Raw genomic sequence first — 19,229 nt, 5'->3', positions numbered from 1 at the left:
TCCATGGGCCGGAGGTGTCGGGACGCCACCGCGTTTGCAACTGTCTTTCGGGTACGTGGAGAAGAAGGACACGGAAGAAATGACGCATTGAGCCATTTCGGTTTTTGTCAAGTTATTGATTCTGGGGGAAGAGAGATGCCTGGAGTCTGGCTGTGATTGTGATCGGATCGGTCATGGAAGCGGCGATGATGTTGAGGTGACTCGAGGCAATTAAACGTGCAGTTGCAAGCACAGTGTCCCTGTCCCTGCCTGCAAAAAAAGAGCGGGAAGGACTCGATGAACCTGGTATGTTATTGCCGCCCGGCCAATTGCATCCGCGGTCGGTCATCAACGGCTCCAACGTTCTTGCCCACATGAAAAGCTGCCCCATAAGCAAATCCCTGCCGGCGGCCATGACCCACGGCCCATAACCAATGACCCATGACCTTGACTTTGGGGAGCTCGGGCCTCATCTTACCACCTCACCAGGCTCGCCTGCTCACCACCAACCTTGCACTTTGCAGCTGTTCGGACATCAGCCTCTGGGGGTCTCAATCTCCTGCGAATGGGCCATGGTCAGTCAGTTAGTCAGTCAGTTCTCGCTCGAACTTACTCGCGACGGGGAAGCTTATCACAGTACATGCATCGCACGGGACGACCAGATATGCCTGCCCTGCTGCGTCTTGTGTCGTGTCTTGTGTGTGTTGTGCTTGTGCCTGTGGCCTCTCTGCGATCCGAGTTCGAGGTCACCCCGGTTCGAATCCACCCAGATGCCACCCGCGGAGCAACGTCGCCCATCCTGCCATCCAGGCCAGGCAGGCTTGCCAGGCTATCTTCTCCATCCCTGGGGGCTCGCTCGCCCAGCACCGACCTGACCGACCGGATGGGATCCTTGTAGCCTCGCGCCTTTCGCCTGGGCGAACTCAGTCCAAAATTCGCGCATTGCTCTGCTCGCTTGGCCGCTTACTGTTGTTACTGCTTCTGTAGATGCGGATACATACCACGACAACGGCGGTGTCGTCCCTGCTCGCCCGGGTACCCGGCCACTTGGGCACCTGGTAGTCCACGCTTTCATCTATCTGGACCAGACGGGACTGGACTGATCTGATGTGCCTCGCGCTCCCACCTCCCCGTCTCCCACGGCCACTCACACTCACACTCCCACACAGACACTGCCAGACAAGCTTTTCTGTTTGCCGTCTGGCTCGTTAGCTCGCCCGCTGATTGGGGGGATGGGCCCTTGGGTGTTTCCTCGCTGCTAGGGGGTTACCTGCCCCTGCAGCTGCAGACATGGGCATGCCTCTGGTCACTAGCAATCTTGCATACCAGACCCAGCACTTAGTCGGTCCCCTTCCTGGCCTGGGACTGTGTACTCCACCCCACTCGGGCAGGCCCTGCCAGTGCCAGCTGCTATTTGTTGGTGCTCACGCCCGTCGTCTCTCGACCTTCGTCGCTTCTTCTCTCCTTCCCTTCCCTTCTCCAACTCACTCGACCGTGACAATTATCTGCTCTCGACGGACGTCCTGATTTCTATATCAGTCAATTTCACATCCTCATCACCAGCTCTTGTCACCAGTCCTGTGTTGTTCGCCCAACGTCCCTGCCCCGTTTCCGTCGCATAACCAGCCAAGCTTTCACAGCTCGTGCCGAAGCCGATTTGCCGATAAACAAATCCCATCGCCCGAGACCATTGCAAACCCCTTCTCACTCAATCCCAAACAAAGGTACGGCACGAGTCCCTCGATTATCCTCCCTGTGCTCTGCAATTGCCCCGGAATCTCGACGGTCTGGAGCAATTCAAGTCGAATCCGCCTCGCGTTATTGCGCCCAGGTTGCCGAGCAGCGACCAAGCTACAATGCGCTCAAATCGGGACACCCGGTAGCCCACAATGACGGCTGCCAAGGTCCAGCTTTTGGGCACGTTGACCACTGTCAGCCACCGTCACGGTCGCCAATCGACAACTCTCGTCGCCTCGGCTGCGCTTGGAGCTCCGCTGGGCGTGGGCGGGGCCAATTGCTCATCCCATGACTCGGATTTTCTCCGTGTCGTCGATTCTGCCCAGAACCCACCACCTACGATCGATTTCTACAAACAAACAAATACCGCGAGCCCGTGGCTAACAATTGAATCGTAGGATCCTTCTCCCACAAATATCACAAAATGCCTGCCATCAACAACGCCCTGGTCGCCCGTGAGGCCATCTCCCACATCACCAAGCGTGAGAACTGGGCCCAGCAAGAAGCCGGTGTCGTTGTCGTCTTCTGCATCGTCTTCGTCGTCGCCGTCGGTGTCATTGGCCTGTTCATCGGCAAGAAGATCTCTGCTGCCCGTGCCAAGAAGCAAGCACTGTCAGGCTAGATTGGTGCAGGGCTTGGAGAGGCAGAGAAAGGCTCGACGGTCGGTCACGGCTGACGGGTCATGTATGAATTAATGGAAGGACGATAAACTTACTACGTACTACGTAAAGCCGTAATGGGGGTTCAGGAGAAGCACGGGGCGCAAGGGAAGTTGTCACAGGGGACGAGGAGACGATGATACTCCGATGCCAAGGGTTGCTGGCATCATCACAAATAGTTCAGATAAGCATTGGCTGCTTCATCTACTACACGCCGGACACCAATACAATACTATGGTTTAATCAGCATCCCCCGCAATCGTCATTGACCCAGATACTTGTGCTGCTACCAACACCACGTGCTCCTGACTATTATGCATATCCCCCACAGTGAGCCTGGCGAACGGCCTTGACACCAGAACGTGGGATGCGGACGCATGCAACAGCCCTAGAAGCCTCTGTTCGGCTCACTCGCCAATGATGACGAAGAAGATTACAATCCCGGAGGTCCAACCCCACGGCGATCTCAACTATGCAAGGAACTCCATCTTCTCGAGGTGGACCAAACCATTCGCAGGCTGTGAGCTGTCAGCATTAAACCCGCCCCAGTGTGTGGGAGGTCAAGGACGGGGTGGGTTGGTCGGAGGTGGACGCAAGACATCATAGAGGAGGAAAGGAGGAAACACAGGACTCACAGGAACAAACTGCCTCAGCCGGACCCCAGCCTCCCTAAACACCGCCGCCGTGTCCGTGTCCATGCTGTACCCCTGCGCGTAGACGACCTCCGATATCCCGACCTGGGCGATCTTGATGCTGCACGTGAGGCACGGGCACGTGTCGCAGTAGAGCACGGCGCCCTCGCGCAGCCTGTCGCGGCCGGCCTCGAGCAGCGCGTTCTCCTCGGCGTGGATGCACAGGCAGGTGGCGAGGCCGTGGCCGCTGCCGAGCCCCTGGTTGCAGCGCGGGCAGCCGCCCTCGCCGCAGTTGCGGATCCCCCGGGGCGTGCCGTTGTAGCCCGTCGAGATGACGCGGCGGTTGTGCGACACGACCACGCACCCGACGCGCCGCTTCATGCAGTTGGACCGCCGCGCCGCCAGCGACGCGAGGGTCATGAAGTAGTTGTCCCACCCCGGCCGCAGCCGCTCCGTGCTCAGGAGGTCTAGCTTGCCTAGGTTCACGTACAGGTGCGCCAGCGAGCTCGACGTGTTGAGGAGCCGCACCGGGGCGCTCGAGATGTGCGTCGCCTGCCCTGTCTCCGAGTGGTAGAGCTGGGCGTCGGACAGAGTCACAAAGTCCTCGAGGGTCTCGGCCGGGTGGATTTGTTGGCTGTCTGGTAGCGACTTGGTGATGGATTCGGTGGGCTGCTCTGCGCCGGACGCCAGCTCTTGTTTCCTCTTCTGGTAGCGCTGCCACCGGACGAGGAGGGGTGCGTCGACGCTGATGAGGAGGAAGAAGGGCCGCCGGCTGTACGCGTCGAGGGTTTCTTTGCCCATTACGTCCATTGTCACCCACCGTTCCCGCCACCGTGAAGTCACGTACTCAAGCAGCTCATCTGAGGTTGGGAAGACCAGGGCTGTCCTTGATGGCTGCTTCTGGTGGATATTTGAGACATTGGTCTCTGCCTCTGAGCCGATCCCTTGTTCCTGAGGTGCCTTGGCTGCATTTGGCTCAACAGAGACATGTTTGAAGCCGTGGTGGTCCACCAAATACCGAGCGACAGTGCTCTTTCCGGAGCAGATACCTGGAGGGCGTGTAAGTCTTGGGCGGAGAATGCAGTGAGGAAGACTCACTGCCACAAATACCAATCAACATTTTTTATGATGCAAAAAATGAACTTCCTCAAAATCTCTCAAGGCTCATGAGAATGATCCCTCCCTCTGTCACAGCCTTGGAAGCGAGTGGTAGCTTGTGGAAAGCCTTTCACCAAATCTTGCCCGAAGCAGACGCGTCTCACAGCCCCTGACTGTCTTCAACGCGTCTGTAGTGAAGCCCCAGCAGAGCGTGATGGGGTTTGCCGGCGGCAACTCTCCGAGTGCCAGAGTGCCAGAGTGCCAGAGTGCCAGAGTGCCAGAGTGCCAGAGTGCCAGAGTGCCTGAGTGCCTGAGTGCCTGCAGTTACCCTCATTAGGGCACCTGCAGGCTGCAGCTTGCAGTGAAAGCCCAGAGGGGTCTTCCCGAGGCCAGTCAGCCATGAAATCATCAAATCATCACACATGACAGCTCCTACACCCACACCCAAGCTCCGACCTGCCTTTCCACCTGATCCTGATCAGCATGCTTTGAAATGACGACTCGGCGTGTGACCACGAACCTTCTTCAAACTCACCTTCAAGCTTGACATTCACAAATTTCTGGCTCCTCACCCTTCCTTCCTTCAACTTTCAAGTCACGGTTGATCTGTCGACCTGTTGCAGCATCACGACCCCGCCATAGTGGACCTCACGAACCCCTCAACTTCGAAGCCACGCGCCGAGACTAGGAGAATAGCAAGCCTCCAGATCGTGACTTATTGTTCCAAGAACCCGAGTAGCCTTTCTTGCTCCCATTCAAGACCTGCAGTCCAGCCGAATACATATATATTCCCCGACCAAGCCTTGTCCCACCAAGACAGCCCGACAGCGGCTGCCGGAAACCGCGGGCGCATCCCGTTTCGCCCAATATGTCGGAACTCAAGTTCTCTGCCTTCACGTCGCAGATAGAACTCCCCTTCTATTCTGCACTATTCTCCTCGAAACTCGACCTCGACAAGCTCGATGACTCGGCGCGGTTTGTTCTGGGCACATACGAGTCGAGTCCACTCGCAACCCCGGAGGAAAGCACTCGCATGCAGATCCTCGGGAATGCGCTGACAAGCAATGCGTATGTCGCAGGCCATTTGCCGACACTTGTGTTGCCCCCTTGCGAAGGCTAACACGGAGTGCTAGAATCGGCCTGGGTCAGTGTCGAGCCGAGGGCATGATTAAAAATGTTAACACGATGGAGGACTTCAAATCGACAGACAAAGGTGCCATGCTCCAAACGGCGGGCCGGCAGATATGGGATGCCATCAAGGACGGGACTATCTATTCCATTCCGTCGCTCCTATCCGCCTTCACGATACTTTCTTTTGCCGATCTTAAAAAGTATCGATTCACGTACTGGTTCGCCTTTCCAGCGCTGCATTCTGACCCTCAGTGGAAGAGGACGGCCCCAATAAGCAAACTCACCCCAAAAGAGAGCGAATCCCTGGTCGAGAAGGTTGGGACATGGCGGTACGGAGTGGACAACAGACAATATGGATTCTTCCTGGTTAAAAGAACACGCGGCGGGGAGGACAACCGATCTAAGAACTCGTTTGACTCTTCAGCCGAGGACCTGGGGTTCAGATGGGAAGTTGGCGCCCTCCGTGATTTTGATGACGGCTTCTTCGAAGGAGTTGCTGAAGAAGATCGGTTTGTCTCTTTCCTCGATCCCTCGAGTTACACCGAGCATCCGTCGTGGCCGCTGCGAAACCTGCTGGTCTTGGTGCGACAGCGCTTCCACTTTACAAAGATCAATATCTTGTGCTACAGAGACACCCAGGCCAGACGGCACGAAGCTAGAAGCATCATCCTGCCGCTTGCTATGGACAGCGTGCCGGAGATGGAGACAACGCAGATGCCAAAGGTCACGGGGTGGGAGCGCAACGCAACAGGGAAGCTGCAGGCTAGACAGGCAAACCTCGCCGAGTATATGGATCCGACCAAGCTCGCCGATCAAGCTGTTGACCTCAACTTGAAGCTGATGAAGTGGCGCATATCTCCAAATTTGGACCTAGACACGATCAGGAACACGTCTTGCCTGCTACTTGGCGCAGGCACTCTAGGAAGCTACGTATCACGGAATTTGATGGGGTGGGGGGTGCGGAAGATCACATTCGTCGACTACGGCTCGGTGTCGTTTTCGAATCCTGTACGACAACCGCTCTTCGAGTTCAAGGACTGTCTTGAGGGAGGAGCTCCCAAGGCGGCCAGGGCAGCTGAGGCGCTGAAAGCTATCAATCCAGGGGTAGAGAGCGAGGGCCATGCACTTCCCGTGCCTATGCTCGGCCATCCGATCACGGACGAGGCCAAGACGAAAGAGGAGTTCGCCAAGTTGAAGGATCTGGTCGACTCACACGACGTTGTCTTCCTGCTGATGGATAGCCGAGAATCACGATGGCTGCCTACAGTCATGGGCAAGGCGGCAGGCAAGATTGTCATGAACGCTGCATTAGGCTTTGACACCTATGTAGTGATGCGGCACGGCGCCACACCAAAGGATGGGTCTGAGAAGACCTTGGGATGCTACTTCTGTAACGACGTAGTGGTAGCGACAGACGTATGCGCCGGCCCTTCTACAAGTCCCACCGGGACCGAACCCGTGCTCTACACAGACTTGCTGATCTTTTGATACAGTCTCAAAAGGATCTCACCCTCGACCAGCAATGTACCGTCACGCGACCTGGTGTGGCAGCCATTGCGTCCGCGCTCCTCGTCGAGCTGCTTGCCAGTGTCCTGCAGCACCCCGAAGGACATCACGCTGCGGCACCCAAGCCCGCTGCCGACTCTTCGTCGTACGACCGGGACCCCCAGGATCACCCACTTGGCCTCGTACCTCACCAGATCCGTGGCTTCCTGTCGACATTCCAGAATATGATGATCCGTGGCGAATCGTACCCGTGTTGCAGCGCCTGCAGCAAGCCCGTGCTCGAGGCATACCAGAAGGACGGTTGGGGCTTCGTGAAGAAGGCACTGGAGGAGAAGGACTACGTCGCCGAGCTGTCCGGCCTGGCGGAGGTGCAGAGGCGGGCGGAGGCCATGGCGGCCGACGTCGACTTCAGTGACGAGGAAGGGGTTGAGGGAGATGACGACGGTGAGGCGGTGATGGTATGATGTGATATGACATGATGCTGTAAACGATTTTCATGCCGACCGGAGAAACATTTTTTCAGCATTATTAGACATCTCCTGTTAGGCTTCGGATCTTGCGAGCAAACTCATGTTGGCGTATCTTGTACTTGGCACTAAAGTTGGAGCCTGGATGATCTTGTGGGACGAGTTGATTGCGCGAGACACTTTCCAGTGGACGTCACCGCCTCCGAATTCATTACATCAAATTCCTCACTCAGTGCGAAACTTGTTTCCATGCAGAAGTCCATGTGCATGACGACGATAGCCGTTTGCTGGGTGGTAAGGTCTCGATGGTGGTGGCTTCACGCCGGTGGGAGGTGCCTCCCCTGAATCCACCAACGATCTTTTTCTTGCACCTTGTCCGCGAGCAAGCTGTATTGATCTTGTGCCTTTAAAGGAAATGGGTAGACTAATGCGAATGTCGGCGTGAGAGATTCCGAATAGCAGGGCTTCCGGTACAAATCCACAGATATAGGCCCATTCAAGAATGCTGGTGATCCCGCACTCTACTTGTCCTATATATACAAGCTGCCTAGGTAGGAACAGACTGAACTTAAGATCTGGCTTTACATAGAAGCACCATCATCTATGCCAGTAGATACCTTGACTTGATCTGACCGCTCAACAATCAAAGAAGTACGGTGACCTCCCTTGCTTCTTCTTGTCAGGCTGCTGTTCGGCTATCTCATCCTTCAACCGGTCCAAAGCATAGAAGTAGGGGTGACATGCAGCCGCCTCCCTTCCGACTCCGCCATGAAAACTTCATCATATGGCTCGCCCGCGGCTTGTTTAGCCGCCTCGTCCGCCCTCTCGCAGGCCTCGGTGTAATCTGGCCAGCTATGCTCTGAGATGACACACCGCGGGCGTCCTCGATATCGCTGCGGGATCTCGTGACGATTTCTGAAGATGTTATACTTGGTCATAGCATCGTACGCATCCCAACGCCACCTATTTTCAGGTGTCACCTTGATTGGTAGAGGGTAGTGCTCGTGATCTGGAGCGGTTGACAGAAGGAACGCTATCAGGTGATTGATTTGTTGCTCTGTTGGTGGTGCGAGGGCGAAGTTGCGGCGTATGTTGTGCAAGTATACTCCGTTACACTACACCCAAAACAACGAACTGTTAGCTACGACTGAGTGGTTACCAAATATGGAGCTTTCGGTAACCAGGCATACCTCTTCACCGGTGTTGCCGCGGTCAAACAAAACAACGCCCCCAAATATCTGCGTTTCTGCCCAGCATCCAGCAAGCTCTGCTATGCCGTTAGGGTAGCGATGCGAGTCTCTGAAACTCCCATGCCAGAATAGTGTAGCTGGTGGTAATAGCATTCGTTCCCGTGAACGCTTGTTGGGATACCTCTTCAATTGCTCTGTGAGCCAAATCTTATGCTCCTTGTGCTTGTGGGCACCACTGTCCATCTGGTATAGGAATATAGCAATATCGTGACAAGCAGTAGCGACAAGCTCAAGGAGTCGGAGCTTCCAGGCTACAGAATTGGGCTGTGTGTCTTGATATGTCTGGACGAGCTTAATAGAAGAGTTAACAAAGTGAGATATATTGGGGCAGGGAAGCCTTTTCTTGGTCCTACCTTGGCATCAAAGTTCAGAGAAAGCACGTCGAAGTCCGAACGGAGACTTTTTGCCTTCTCCAGGTATCCGGGACAGATTTCTTCGTGTTGCATAACAGGCCAAGAATCTTCAGAATAGTGGTCGCCGGCATAGTTGTAGCAAGTTGGCTGCCCATCGAGGATCCGAGTATACGTGTATTCAGCGACCGATGTGGATAGGCAGTTGATAAGAGCTCGTCGTAGGGGTTGAAGATGTTCAGTATCTAGAAGCTCCGAAGACGCCATAGTATCTCAGTCCGCGAGAAAGGGTCCAAGGGAACTGACCCGGGCAGCTTATGACACTTGTATGGGATCAAACAAGGTCTGGGGTATCAGTGAAATATCATAGCAGCGGTGTGTCGATTGTTGTCTGTTGGTTCAAAAAGAATGTGGCTGGCAAGGCTGAGCCACATTCTAATGGCAGACTGTTTGATCTGAACTTCTCATGATTTTGTTGCGTACTTAGCTGGCAGCAGCCCACCTTCACCCCAGAGGCTGCAAGTTATATGCCTTCAACCGAAGACAGAAGGTAGCTTGGGGGGGGGGGACGGGTCATTTGCCAAAGGACACACTCTTGGCACACTTGTCCTCATAGGCCCTGGCCCCACCCAGAATCAGCTTAAATCATCTTGTCTTGTTCTTCTCCAAGGTGTAATGCTGATAGAATGTTCAGATAGGAGACATTCAGTGGATGACCGAAGAGAAAGTCTCCCAATCCCGCATGCCTGCCTCAAGACCACTGGGGCTGGCCCTTACAGCACCTGCACAATTGCTTATCATGGAGTTAGGAGCGCCCCATCGCTCACTGATTACTGAAGAAACCTTAAGCGAGCTCAAAGCTCTTCCAAGACTACAATCTCACAAATTGCCATCCTCCACCCTCCAAGTCAAGTGCTGCCTCGACCGTCGGACCTACGCCTGGGTCACGTACCCAATGGAGGGCCTAGATCAACTCTTGTGACTGTCTCAACACTTTCTGTTAAAAAATCAAACAAATTCATGGTGAAGATCGTGCCTGGGGGCACCGGGAGAGGGCCGTGTGTCTGGCTACCAAACAGTTCGCAGTCTAGAGTCTCAGGCAGCCCTTCGAGGGAAGTCAGCTGACAACGCCCAACTCACAGAAGATTGTCATGACCTGAGCAATCCACGCACACAACTCTTTTGAGCACAAGGCTTGCTCATTCCTGAAAGAGTTATCAGGATCTTCACTCATATGGGCTGCTATGGGGAAGTCCGAACTGTCCTCATCACCAACTGCTAAGTCATCTTGCGCTTTGCAGGTGGGTCTTCGCATTGAGAGAAAGTAGGGAGTTATTTTACAACTTGGCCAAAAAGTTTCGGGGTCAATTTGCTCACGAGTGTCTTCAACAACTGAAACAGATGGTGTTCCTACCTCTTGTGTCATTCTTCAGCCAAAGTGGCAGTAAACACGTTGCTTTGTGTTCCAGTACCATATATCCCGCTTCTTACCCTCCAAGCTAATATGTTTATGATCAGCTCTCTTATGTTTCTGATGAATTGTCTTGTTTGCACTGTGTCTCCCTTAACCGACGTCGGCAGGAAAAGGATCGGTGAGATCAGTCACCCCGTCCAGGCCGAAGAACACTAATACCTAGATGGAATAGACATCGACGGTCTCCGTCGCCTGACCGAAAAGGGAATAAGATCGGCCAAGTCCGAGTCCGCCAGTCGACGAGTCAGTCGCGCGCTGGTCCGTGTGCAGGTCCGTCTGTTGCTGTTGGACGGGGGGAACTCGCCTCGGCCGAGAAAAAAAAGGCCACCACATCCCGTAGCATGCCCTCGCTGCGCGTGCCGGCGCTCCGGCGCTTTGTTTGGTCTTGCAACTGGGCGGCGGGAGGCAGCCCGGGCCCCGGGGTAACGAACCCGTGATGGACATTCCAAAATCCACAAGTCGCATACTGGACGTTGGGCCGACGCAAGAAAGAGGCTCTATTTTTAAGCTCCAGGGTCGGGTCGACAGGGCCAGGACCGAACGGCGGGTGCCGCTTCGCCCACGAGAACCGCTGTCAGTCATCTCCGAACACGACACAGGGCGCGAACCCACAATAACACACAAGCCCTGCGCGCACAATGATCGCTTCGCTAAAAGAATGGGGAACAGAACCAGAACAGCCCAAAAACTACGCACCTACCAACCCGGGACACGAAAAGGTACCCACGGTGGGGAGTATAAACCAAGGGCCCCAGCCCAGCTGGCCCGCCGCCCTGGGACTTAGCTAGATGCAGCATCGCATGCGTACGGATCGGGACTTGTGTTGTGGGGAGGAGGTGGGATTTAATCTTAAATTCAAAAGAGAAAAGAAAAGCTGAGAACCAGCCTCGTTTTTCTGGAGCGGGACTTGCGGTGACGACAAAGATAGTGGTATCCATCGTAGCGGTTGTGTAGTCCATGGGGTAGCGAGTGGGAGAAGCCCCGGCCTGTGATTCCAAGTCCCTTGTCAGCGATGCCGTTCCCTCTTTTTTCACACCAGCACCACCACCGGGGAGAAAAAAAGCCGGCGCTTGGCCCCCGTACTGGAGTGACTGTGGATGCCGGTGACTGTATCCCCTGCGCAACGCATCGACCACCATCCGGGCGGGTTACTGGGGGCCATTTTGGTGCTGGCCGCCGCCGGGGATTTCTTGGTTGTGGCGGAGGATGAGGAGACACAGGGGGTTGATGATGCCTTGATTTCCCACAGCTATCCCTCCCCTTCACCGCACGGAAAGCAAGACAGGAGAGCAGGCCGGGCCAGGAGTTTCAGGGCACGCACAGGTATGGCGCAGAGGGCCAAATCCTGTTTTGTTTTCTTGGTTGATTGTAACTTGGCCATGCCAATAGCAGCCGGTGCCAGCTGCAAAGGGGGATTTTGGACTAGCCAGAACAGAAAGGGATCGCCATCTCTCATAATAGAACACGACCGCACAAGTTGGGTAGCGACGAACTGCCGCCGTGTAGTTTTTGGAGAAGCTTCCGAGTGAATACGGTTGTCTGATTCCGAGGCCTGGACTGGGAGATTTTGAGGTCTTGATCTGATAACCAATGAGGATGAACTAATTGATTACTTGGAGCGAAACTCGGCCAAGTCAGCTGGTGCAGTTTGAAAAACAATACGTCAATTGGGCGAGAGAGGACTTACATCACTCAGTAGGAATTTTAAAATAACAATTATGAACGTCACACAGCAGTCACGCACGTTGCATCAGGACACCGGGTGTTTCTTTCAAAAAAAGTATGTAATTACTGAAACTAATTCATTATGCAATGAAGTCGTAACACATACCCAAAGTTCGTTCTAGAAGACCCAACATTGGGGTAGAGGAGAAGCGAAGTAACGGGCCGGCAGTTCATGAAGATTTTAGTTCCCAACCGTCTCGCTCCGTCTCAGCGGCATCCCCTTTAGTTTCCGACCCACCAGCGGCCGAGCGTCGTCCAGACTCCGCTGGTGTCGATCAGCTGAGCCGCGGGGCTCACGAAGCCGTCGACGGGGGTGGTGGTGGCGCCGAAGAAGCCGTATGAGTTGACGTAGTCGGTGCTGTCGAGCCACGAAGAGATGCCCTTGGTGAAGGTGTCAACGCTGGTTGCGTCGCGGCTGGTGCTGCCGATCTCAGAGACGATGACGGGCAGACCGTATTCGCCGTGCTTGGAGGAGATGTACTTCTCCGCGTTGGCGACCTCGTCCTCGGCGGGCGTGTCTTGGCCGGTGTAGAAGTGAAGACCGAGGAAGTCTGGCTTCTCCTCAGCGGAGAGCTGGGAGTAGAACTGCTGGAGCCAGGCGGAGCCGGCGTCGTTGCTGGCAACGGCGGGGCCGACCAGCTTGACACCGTACTGGGCGCGCAGGGGGAGGACGCTGTTCTTCCAGGCGGCAGCAGCATCGGCGGCACCGACACCGTTCAGGTCAGGCTCGTTGTAGAAGTGCACAACGGTGTTGGAGCCGCCAGACTGGATGGCAGAGACGAGGTTCTTCCAGTCATCGCCTGCCAGCTGGGCAGGGGTGCGGATCATAGGCTGGAAGGGGACATCGGTGGGGAGCTCCTCTGGCTTCCATGTGTTCCAGTTGAGGGCGGCGCTGACGCCGGGGGAGGTACTGAGGGAGGCGGCGGAGGCCTGGATGTTGCCGTTGGATGCGTAGGCCTGGGTCAGGGTGTAGTCCCAGAGCATGATGCGCTTGCCAGCGTGGATTGCTGTGCCACGGTTCTCGACGGGGAGGGCTGATGTGAGGAGGGCGGCCTGGAAGAGGACAGCCAGGACCTGGAGGCGCTTCATGGCGGAGAACTGCATGATTGCGGTGGTTTGTGGGGTGGAATGATTGTGTTGTCTCTGCGAAAGAAGGACTGGACTGGTTTGGAGTCTGTTTTGCTCGACGAAGCCTCTAAGGAGTGATGGCTACGGAGGGAGTGAGTGAGAGTTGCCTGCTCTGGTGAATGAATGACAAGAGAGTGCAGTCTGTGTATGCAGTCAGGAAGAACAAACATGGGACGAACGAAGGAGGAGGTGGGCAACGGGCTTATTCAAATACCGGACGAACATGGACAAGCATCAGCAGCACCAGCACCAGCAGCACCAGCAACAACAAACAGACGGGCAAGCGTGGGCACCCTGCCGCCCTCACCCACCCTCGCACACCCTCGCCCATGCCCATCCCCCTGGGCTAGAACAGAAGACTGGCCCGGCAGGCGGCCTAGGCTCGTAAGATGGAGTGAAGGACATGCTTATTCACTGGGTCCCAACGGCCCACAGGGTAGCGCCCACAACACACACACGACAAAGGAGGATAAGGTTTCTTTCTCGATGGGGTGGGTGGGATTGTCATGGCGGCATCGAGGGAATGTTCCTGAGCCCGCCGGCCTTGTCAGGGGCACTGGGGCATCTTGGCAGGTCCGGATGCTGTGATAGGGTGTGTGCCTGGCTGTGGCCAAGGTCTAGTTTGATAAGAGGCTTGTTTAGGCGGCCTGGGCCTGCAGCAGCGCAGCTGAGGGGGGGTCGGCCTGCTCGCTCTGTGGGTTGCTTCACTTGTCATGTAATAGCGTGGCATGGTCACTGCGCTTGTGCCTGTGTGCTGTACCCGTGCCTGTGCCTGGTCTACCACAGTAGGGTTTTCCAAATCTTATTTTCCTGCCATGGCTGGTTAGTCCTGTTGCCGGCCCAATCCTGGACGCAAGTGAGATTAGGTGACGTACAGGCACATATGCGGGAGCTGAGCACAAGGTCAATGCTTTGAGCTTGAGGTTGGCACACCTGGCAATGGCAAGCCTTGAAATGCTGATGTTGTGCCAGCCAGTAGGTGACATGTCCCATCCAGCCCGCTCCGGCTGGTGGAGCAGGACAAAGGCGCAGCGGGTGGGCGGGCGGACGAGTTGAACGGAGCGAGGTGAAGGAAGTGAAGTGGCTGCTGATCTGAGAATAGATCTTGCGATTTACCCAGGGAGCCGTGTTGCCAAGTCGCCCAAAACGGACATGTACCAGCAGAGATGTACTCCGCCTATGATTGGGGGGGGGCGTACCCGCTCCGGGATCGCGGGAAATTGGGAACTGGGCCAGGCACGCTTAGGCTGAGGTAAGCTCGGACCTGCAGGACTGGGTGGTGGTGGACTCGAGTCGGAACTGGGCAGGAGGGGGCGAAGGATGGGGTAGGAGGCGGGCTCCCGGTTACACCCAGCAAAGGCTCGATATTATTACACCATGTTGTCTAACAACAGAAGCCTAGCCTACCACGTCCTTCCCTTCCAACAGGACCTGTCTCTTCCTGTTTGGCACTACCTAAACTAGCCCCGGGGACACACCTTCCTATCCAGGCCCCCCAACTGCAAAAGAAGTTCTGTTTCGAGTCCCTTGAAACGGAGAATATTGCCCGTCACAAAAGCCAAAAACACTCATACACCACACAGTAGACCAGGCCTAGTGATCAGCGGCGACGGGCCGAGACCTGCAGCTGTCGGTTGCCCCATGTTCCATGTGCCAGCTTCTCCGAATGTTCATCTGCCCACCTGCCTGCCCACCTGCCCTGCCCACCGAGCCTCTAGAGGCCCGGCAAAGCTGGGGTTGGTTTGTTTCGGCTCGAAGCTTGGCACCGCCGCACATGCATCGCATCCTCAACGCTTCCTCATCAGCATAGCATTTCATTCATCAACCTGCATTGTACCGTAGTCACTGTCGATGCCCAAGCGTGCATCGATGAACGGCACGTGGAGTCGTGTTTGTGGTATTGATGTTGAAGGTTGTTGATCCGCCCTCGCCGTCATTGTCCACCTGCCTTGCCGAGCCCGCCGCTTACGGGTTAGTCGGCAGCCAGCTGACTGTCGCCTGTCTTACTGCCTGGTTGCACGTGGGAGATTGATTCTCTTGAAGAGACCTCGAGAAGCCATCATATTCCCCATCTCATCAATACACACATATATTCTTCAGCTCCTTTGGGAGCGATATACCAGCCCCTTTCCGTCTCTGCAAATCCCACCCCCGCCGATCGCCCTCGGGCAATTTCCACAAGACACGAGCGATGGCGGGAAGGTTACGTTGGCGCGGGCTGCGCATCGAGTCCGTCGATAACTACTCTGGCGTGCTCGTCCCACTGGACCAGGCTCATCTCCACAGCCATTCAGCTCGTTGCGGGAGGACCGAGTTCGAGGAGCTCCCGGCCCACGGCGACGACGACGATGACCCCAAGGACAGGGGAGGGGATGAGGGGACCGGCATGCTGGAGATGAGTGCTGCTGAGTACAGCATTGAGGGCCTTAGGAAGGAGGTGCGAAGAGGCGGCAGTGGCATGAGGTCGGATTACGAGTGTCAGTCTGCAATTCCCCAGTCCTGCCTCTGTGCCCGAGGGGTGCCCAAGTGGATGTTGAGATGAGGACGCCAGGACGTACGTGCTCGGCTGACCTGTTTGCTGGCAGTGAAATCGATGCTAGTCAACAAGGCCGTCCAGGATATCGGCATGGGCAGGTACAACTGGCAGCTGTTCGTCTTGTGTGGCTTTGGATGGTTTGCAGATAAGTATGTTCTCCCGATGTTCGATATACTGGCAATGCTGTCGTGCTAACCAAGAACTCGTCCCCAGTCTGTGGATGCAGGTGAGACAGTCTCAAGCCCGCCCTTGTGGCGATTCCCAATCTCTGGGTTGACCAAGACTCTATTCGCTGCTAACAACGCCAAGGGAGTCTCATTAATTTTGCCATCCCTTTCGGCAGAGTTTGGCGTCGCAGAGAAGACGGTTCGGTACACGACAAGTGCCGTGTATCTCGGCCTCTGCTTTGGCAGTTTCACCTGGGGCGTCGGCTCCGATGTTCTCGGCCGACGCATCGCCTTCAACATGACCTTATTGATCACCAGCATATTCGGGATCATGACCGCATTCGCCTCCAGCTGGGCATGGGTCTGCATATTTTTCTCGCTCCTAGGTTTTGGCGTTGGAGGCAATCTACCTGTCGACGGTGCGCTCTTCCTAGAGTTTCTACCCGACACCTCATCATCCCTTCTTACCCTGCTGTCTGTATGGTGGCCAGTGGGCCAGCTTTGCTCGAGCTTTATCGCATGGTTTTTCATCGGCAACTGGCCTGCCGACAGGGGCTGGCGGCTGTTCGTGCTGGCCCATCGGTCTCATCACATTTGGCATGTTCTGTCTGCGCTTTTTCATCTTCCACCTCTTCGAGAGCCCCAAATACCTACTGTCGCGAGGCCGGCAGTCAGAGGCCGTGGCAGTTGTGCACGGCCTCGCATTCCGCAACGGAGCAAAGACCTGGCTCTCAGAAGCCGTCCTTGATGCGGTGGTCGATAGTGATGACGGCGGCGACGAGCTCGCGCGCCGTCGGGGCCACGCCGCAGTGTCGGCGCTGTCCACCAAGGGCGTCATCAAGGCCAAGCTGGACGAGTTCTCGGGCGCACGCATCCGCCCGCTCTTCAGCAGCCGCAAACTGGGCCTCGCGACCGCCCTGGTCTGGTTCACCTGGGCCACGATCGGCATGGGCTATCCGCTCTTCAACGCCTTCCTCCCCCAATACCTGTCTCACTCGGCCGGCGGCGGCGACCCTTCGTCGTCATCGTCAACACCACCCCGTGAGCCCGACCCTACGGACCCCACCAACATCTCGGCCGAGACGTACCGCAATTATGCCATCCTGAGCGTCGTCGGAGTGCCGGGCAGCATCCTGGCATACTTCACCGTCGACAGCCGGTCGGCCTTCCTCGGCAGGAGGGGCACGCTGGCGATATCGACGTTTATCTCCGCGAGCTTCCTGTTCTTGTTCGTTAGATACGGCACGACGTCTGCCTCGCAGCTGGCCTTCAGCTGTGTCGAAGCTTTCAGCCAGAATATCATGTACGGCGTGCTATACGCATTCACGCCCGAGATATTGTGAGTCTGCCCCCCTCCTGAGGACTTGCTGTGATATCACCGTGAGGAATGGGCTTGCTGACTTGTGTGTGTGATCTTCAATGCAGCCCTGCTCCCGTGCGTGGTGCTGGAACCGGCGTCGCGAGCTTTTTGAACAGGTTTACTGGGCTCATCGCACCCATATTAGCAGCTAACATACCTGGCGATGGGGCGTCGGCGCCGATCTATCTATCTGGCGCTTTGATTTTCGCCGCATTCGTGGGGATCGTGTTGATTCCCATAGAGACTAGAGGCCGGCAGAGGCTTTGACTTATGCGTACATTACATCACGAACTTGTAGAAACGTTCACCAACCTAAGGGCTGGCTCATTGTATGGCGAATCTTGGGTATTGAATGGCATCTTATTGGATTGTGGCGTTAGAGGAGGTCATCTAGGGCATGAACTTGGCTTAAATTGAGGGTTAACATCAATGTGAAAAACCTGAGATCATGTCTCGTCTTCCACCGTCGCCTGTAACGGCTTCCTGACCCTCAACCCATTGCCCTGCGCGCCAGCCGGCGCGTCCTGCCTCCTCCTTGCGATTGTCCTCTGCAGCGCGTCGCGGGTCATGGGCTCGTTGCGCACCGTGTTGTCCACGAGCCAGCGGCGCATCTTGTCCCTCAGGCCGTCGAGCAGGCGCGGGTCGCCGGCGAAGGGGGCGAGCTCCATCTTGACGGCGCGCGTGGCGTTCTCGTCGACGCTGTGGACCATCCTCTCGAGCTCCTCGAGGCTCTGGCGGGCGCGGGCGTCCTCGGTGCCGCGGCGCTGCAGCAGGACCCTGCCGCCGCGCGTGTCGGCCGTCAGGTAGGGGACCACCTGGTTCAGGGCGATGGTGAGGGTGATGCTGAGCTTGCGGGCGAGGGCGACGGCCTGGAAGGGCAGGTAGGCCGGGTGGACGAGCGCGGGGGCCCAGGAGGAGAAGGCCGGGTTCAGCGCGCGCGTGAGCAGCGGGTTCACCACCCCGGCCAGGAACCACGGGTGCGCGGGCCGCGTGATGGTGTGCAGCTCAAAGGCGAGCAGCGACGCGAGGGCGACCCACCGCCAGTACATGCCCTGCTGGAAGTAGCCCAGCTTGGGCAGGGCATAGATGGCCAGGGCGCCGACGCCGTAGTAGCCGAGCACGTCGCGGGCGCCGCGCATCACGAAGTCGCGCGCGACGGTGCACTCGCGCCAGCGCAGCATGTCCGGGCCGAGGCGGTCGTAGGCGAACCTCTTGACGTCGTCGCTGAGCGTCTCGTGGGCCGTCTGCACCCTGATGTAGGTCTCGGCGTCGTAGGCGCCGCCCTTGTCCGGGTGCATGAGCGCCGACAGCTGGCGGTAGCGCTTCTTGATGTCGCGGACGGGGGCGTCCGGGGCGACGCCCAGGACCGAGTAGAAGTCGCCGCCGGACCGCTGGAGCTCCCAGTCGGCCTCGTAGATGGTGAAGAGGAGGTAGGCGCACACGACGAGGATGTAGATGCGTCGGTAGTGCTCGGCGAAGCGGGGCTGGCCGGGCTGGGGTCTCGGGGACCCGGCGCGGATGGTTATGCCATAGTACGTGCTCTGGAGAAAGCGGGTGGCTAGCTGGGAGGGGCTTGCAGTCAGTATCTGGGCATCTAGGGAGGTGGTCGAGAATGTGGCAGACGACGGGTGGGCGAACTCACATCCGGGAGGAAGGTCCACCCCATCAGGGAGAGGAAACCCGACATTTTGAAATCTTGTGGAGGCTGCCTACCACATCGAGAGAGAGCGTAGAGGCCTGTGTTTCAAGCAAGAAGAAGGAGGCGCCAGGTTGCGCCTACAGCTTCGACGAAGTCAAAAGATTTATTTGAGATGTAAACGGAGACGGACGTGTCCCTAGCTCTGTCCCTAGCTCACGGCCGGTGTGGTCACCGTCAAGGTACGTCGGTACTTTCATCGGCTAGGGGCTAACCAGTTTGGTCCTAGCGCAGAATGGCTGCTGATGGTGATCAGCGACTCCATAACCCCATCCACACCAGCACATGTAGGACATCTCAATGCCTTCAATTCTGTGGCGATACATCCAAGAAT

At 56.6% G+C, this 19,229-nt stretch overlaps 8 protein-coding genes across 8 annotated transcripts; 4 read left to right on the top strand and 4 right to left on the bottom strand.

Moving 5' to 3' along the window:
- Positions 1-1,868: 1,868 nt before the first annotated feature.
- INS49_012367 (uncharacterized protein) lies at positions 1,869-2,338 on the top strand (the record flags this gene model as incomplete). The annotated part of the gene is made up of 2 exons (XM_043173071.1): positions 1,869-2,022; positions 2,115-2,338. The coding sequence occupies 2 exons, from the start codon at positions 1,869-1,871 to the stop codon at positions 2,336-2,338; spliced, it is 378 nt and encodes a 125-aa protein (XP_043022368.1).
- A 507-nt stretch (positions 2,339-2,845) lies between these two features.
- Positions 2,846-4,127, bottom strand: INS49_012366 (uncharacterized protein; the record flags this gene model as incomplete). Its single annotated transcript, XM_043173070.1, has 3 exons — positions 2,846-2,893; positions 3,011-4,056; positions 4,106-4,127. 3 exons carry the CDS (start codon positions 4,125-4,127, stop codon positions 2,846-2,848), a joined length of 1,116 nt encoding a protein of 371 aa, XP_043022367.1.
- An 846-nt stretch (positions 4,128-4,973) lies between these two features.
- INS49_012365 (uncharacterized protein) lies at positions 4,974-7,206 on the top strand (the record flags this gene model as incomplete). The annotated part of the gene is made up of 3 exons (XM_043173069.1): positions 4,974-5,173; positions 5,239-6,652; positions 6,730-7,206. The coding sequence occupies 3 exons, from the start codon at positions 4,974-4,976 to the stop codon at positions 7,204-7,206; spliced, it is 2,091 nt and encodes a 696-aa protein (XP_043022366.1).
- A 710-nt stretch (positions 7,207-7,916) lies between these two features.
- Positions 7,917-9,076, bottom strand: INS49_012364 (uncharacterized protein; the record flags this gene model as incomplete). Its single annotated transcript, XM_043173068.1, has 3 exons — positions 7,917-8,324; positions 8,400-8,750; positions 8,813-9,076. 3 exons carry the CDS (start codon positions 9,074-9,076, stop codon positions 7,917-7,919), a joined length of 1,023 nt encoding a protein of 340 aa, XP_043022365.1.
- A 3,154-nt stretch (positions 9,077-12,230) lies between these two features.
- On the bottom strand, positions 12,231-13,112 carry INS49_012363 (uncharacterized protein; the record flags this gene model as incomplete). The annotated part of the gene is made up of 1 exon (XM_043173067.1): positions 12,231-13,112. One exon carries the CDS (start codon positions 13,110-13,112, stop codon positions 12,231-12,233), a length of 882 nt encoding a protein of 293 aa, XP_043022364.1.
- A 2,215-nt stretch (positions 13,113-15,327) lies between these two features.
- INS49_012362 (uncharacterized protein) lies at positions 15,328-15,867 on the top strand (the record flags this gene model as incomplete). The annotated part of the gene is made up of 2 exons (XM_043173066.1): positions 15,328-15,613; positions 15,722-15,867. 2 exons carry the CDS (start codon positions 15,328-15,330, stop codon positions 15,865-15,867), a joined length of 432 nt encoding a protein of 143 aa, XP_043022363.1.
- Positions 15,868-16,438: 571 nt separating this feature from the next.
- Positions 16,439-17,182, top strand: INS49_012361 (uncharacterized protein; the record flags this gene model as incomplete). Its single annotated transcript, XM_043173065.1, has 1 exon — positions 16,439-17,182. The coding sequence occupies one exon, from the start codon at positions 16,439-16,441 to the stop codon at positions 17,180-17,182; it is 744 nt and encodes a 247-aa protein (XP_043022362.1).
- Positions 17,183-17,645: 463 nt separating this feature from the next.
- On the bottom strand, positions 17,646-18,886 carry INS49_012360 (uncharacterized protein; the record flags this gene model as incomplete). Its single annotated transcript, XM_043173064.1, has 2 exons — positions 17,646-18,761; positions 18,842-18,886. 2 exons carry the CDS (start codon positions 18,884-18,886, stop codon positions 17,646-17,648), a joined length of 1,161 nt encoding a protein of 386 aa, XP_043022361.1.
- Between the last annotated feature and the right edge of the window lie 343 nt (positions 18,887-19,229).

The sequence above is a fragment of the Diaporthe citri genome (assembly GCF_014595645.1).
Source record: "Diaporthe citri strain NFHF-8-4 chromosome Unknown scaffold_6, whole genome shotgun sequence".
Classification (NCBI taxonomy): Eukaryota; Fungi; Ascomycota; class Sordariomycetes; order Diaporthales; family Diaporthaceae; genus Diaporthe; species Diaporthe citri.
This window is presented reverse-complemented; position numbering and strand designations above follow the sequence as displayed.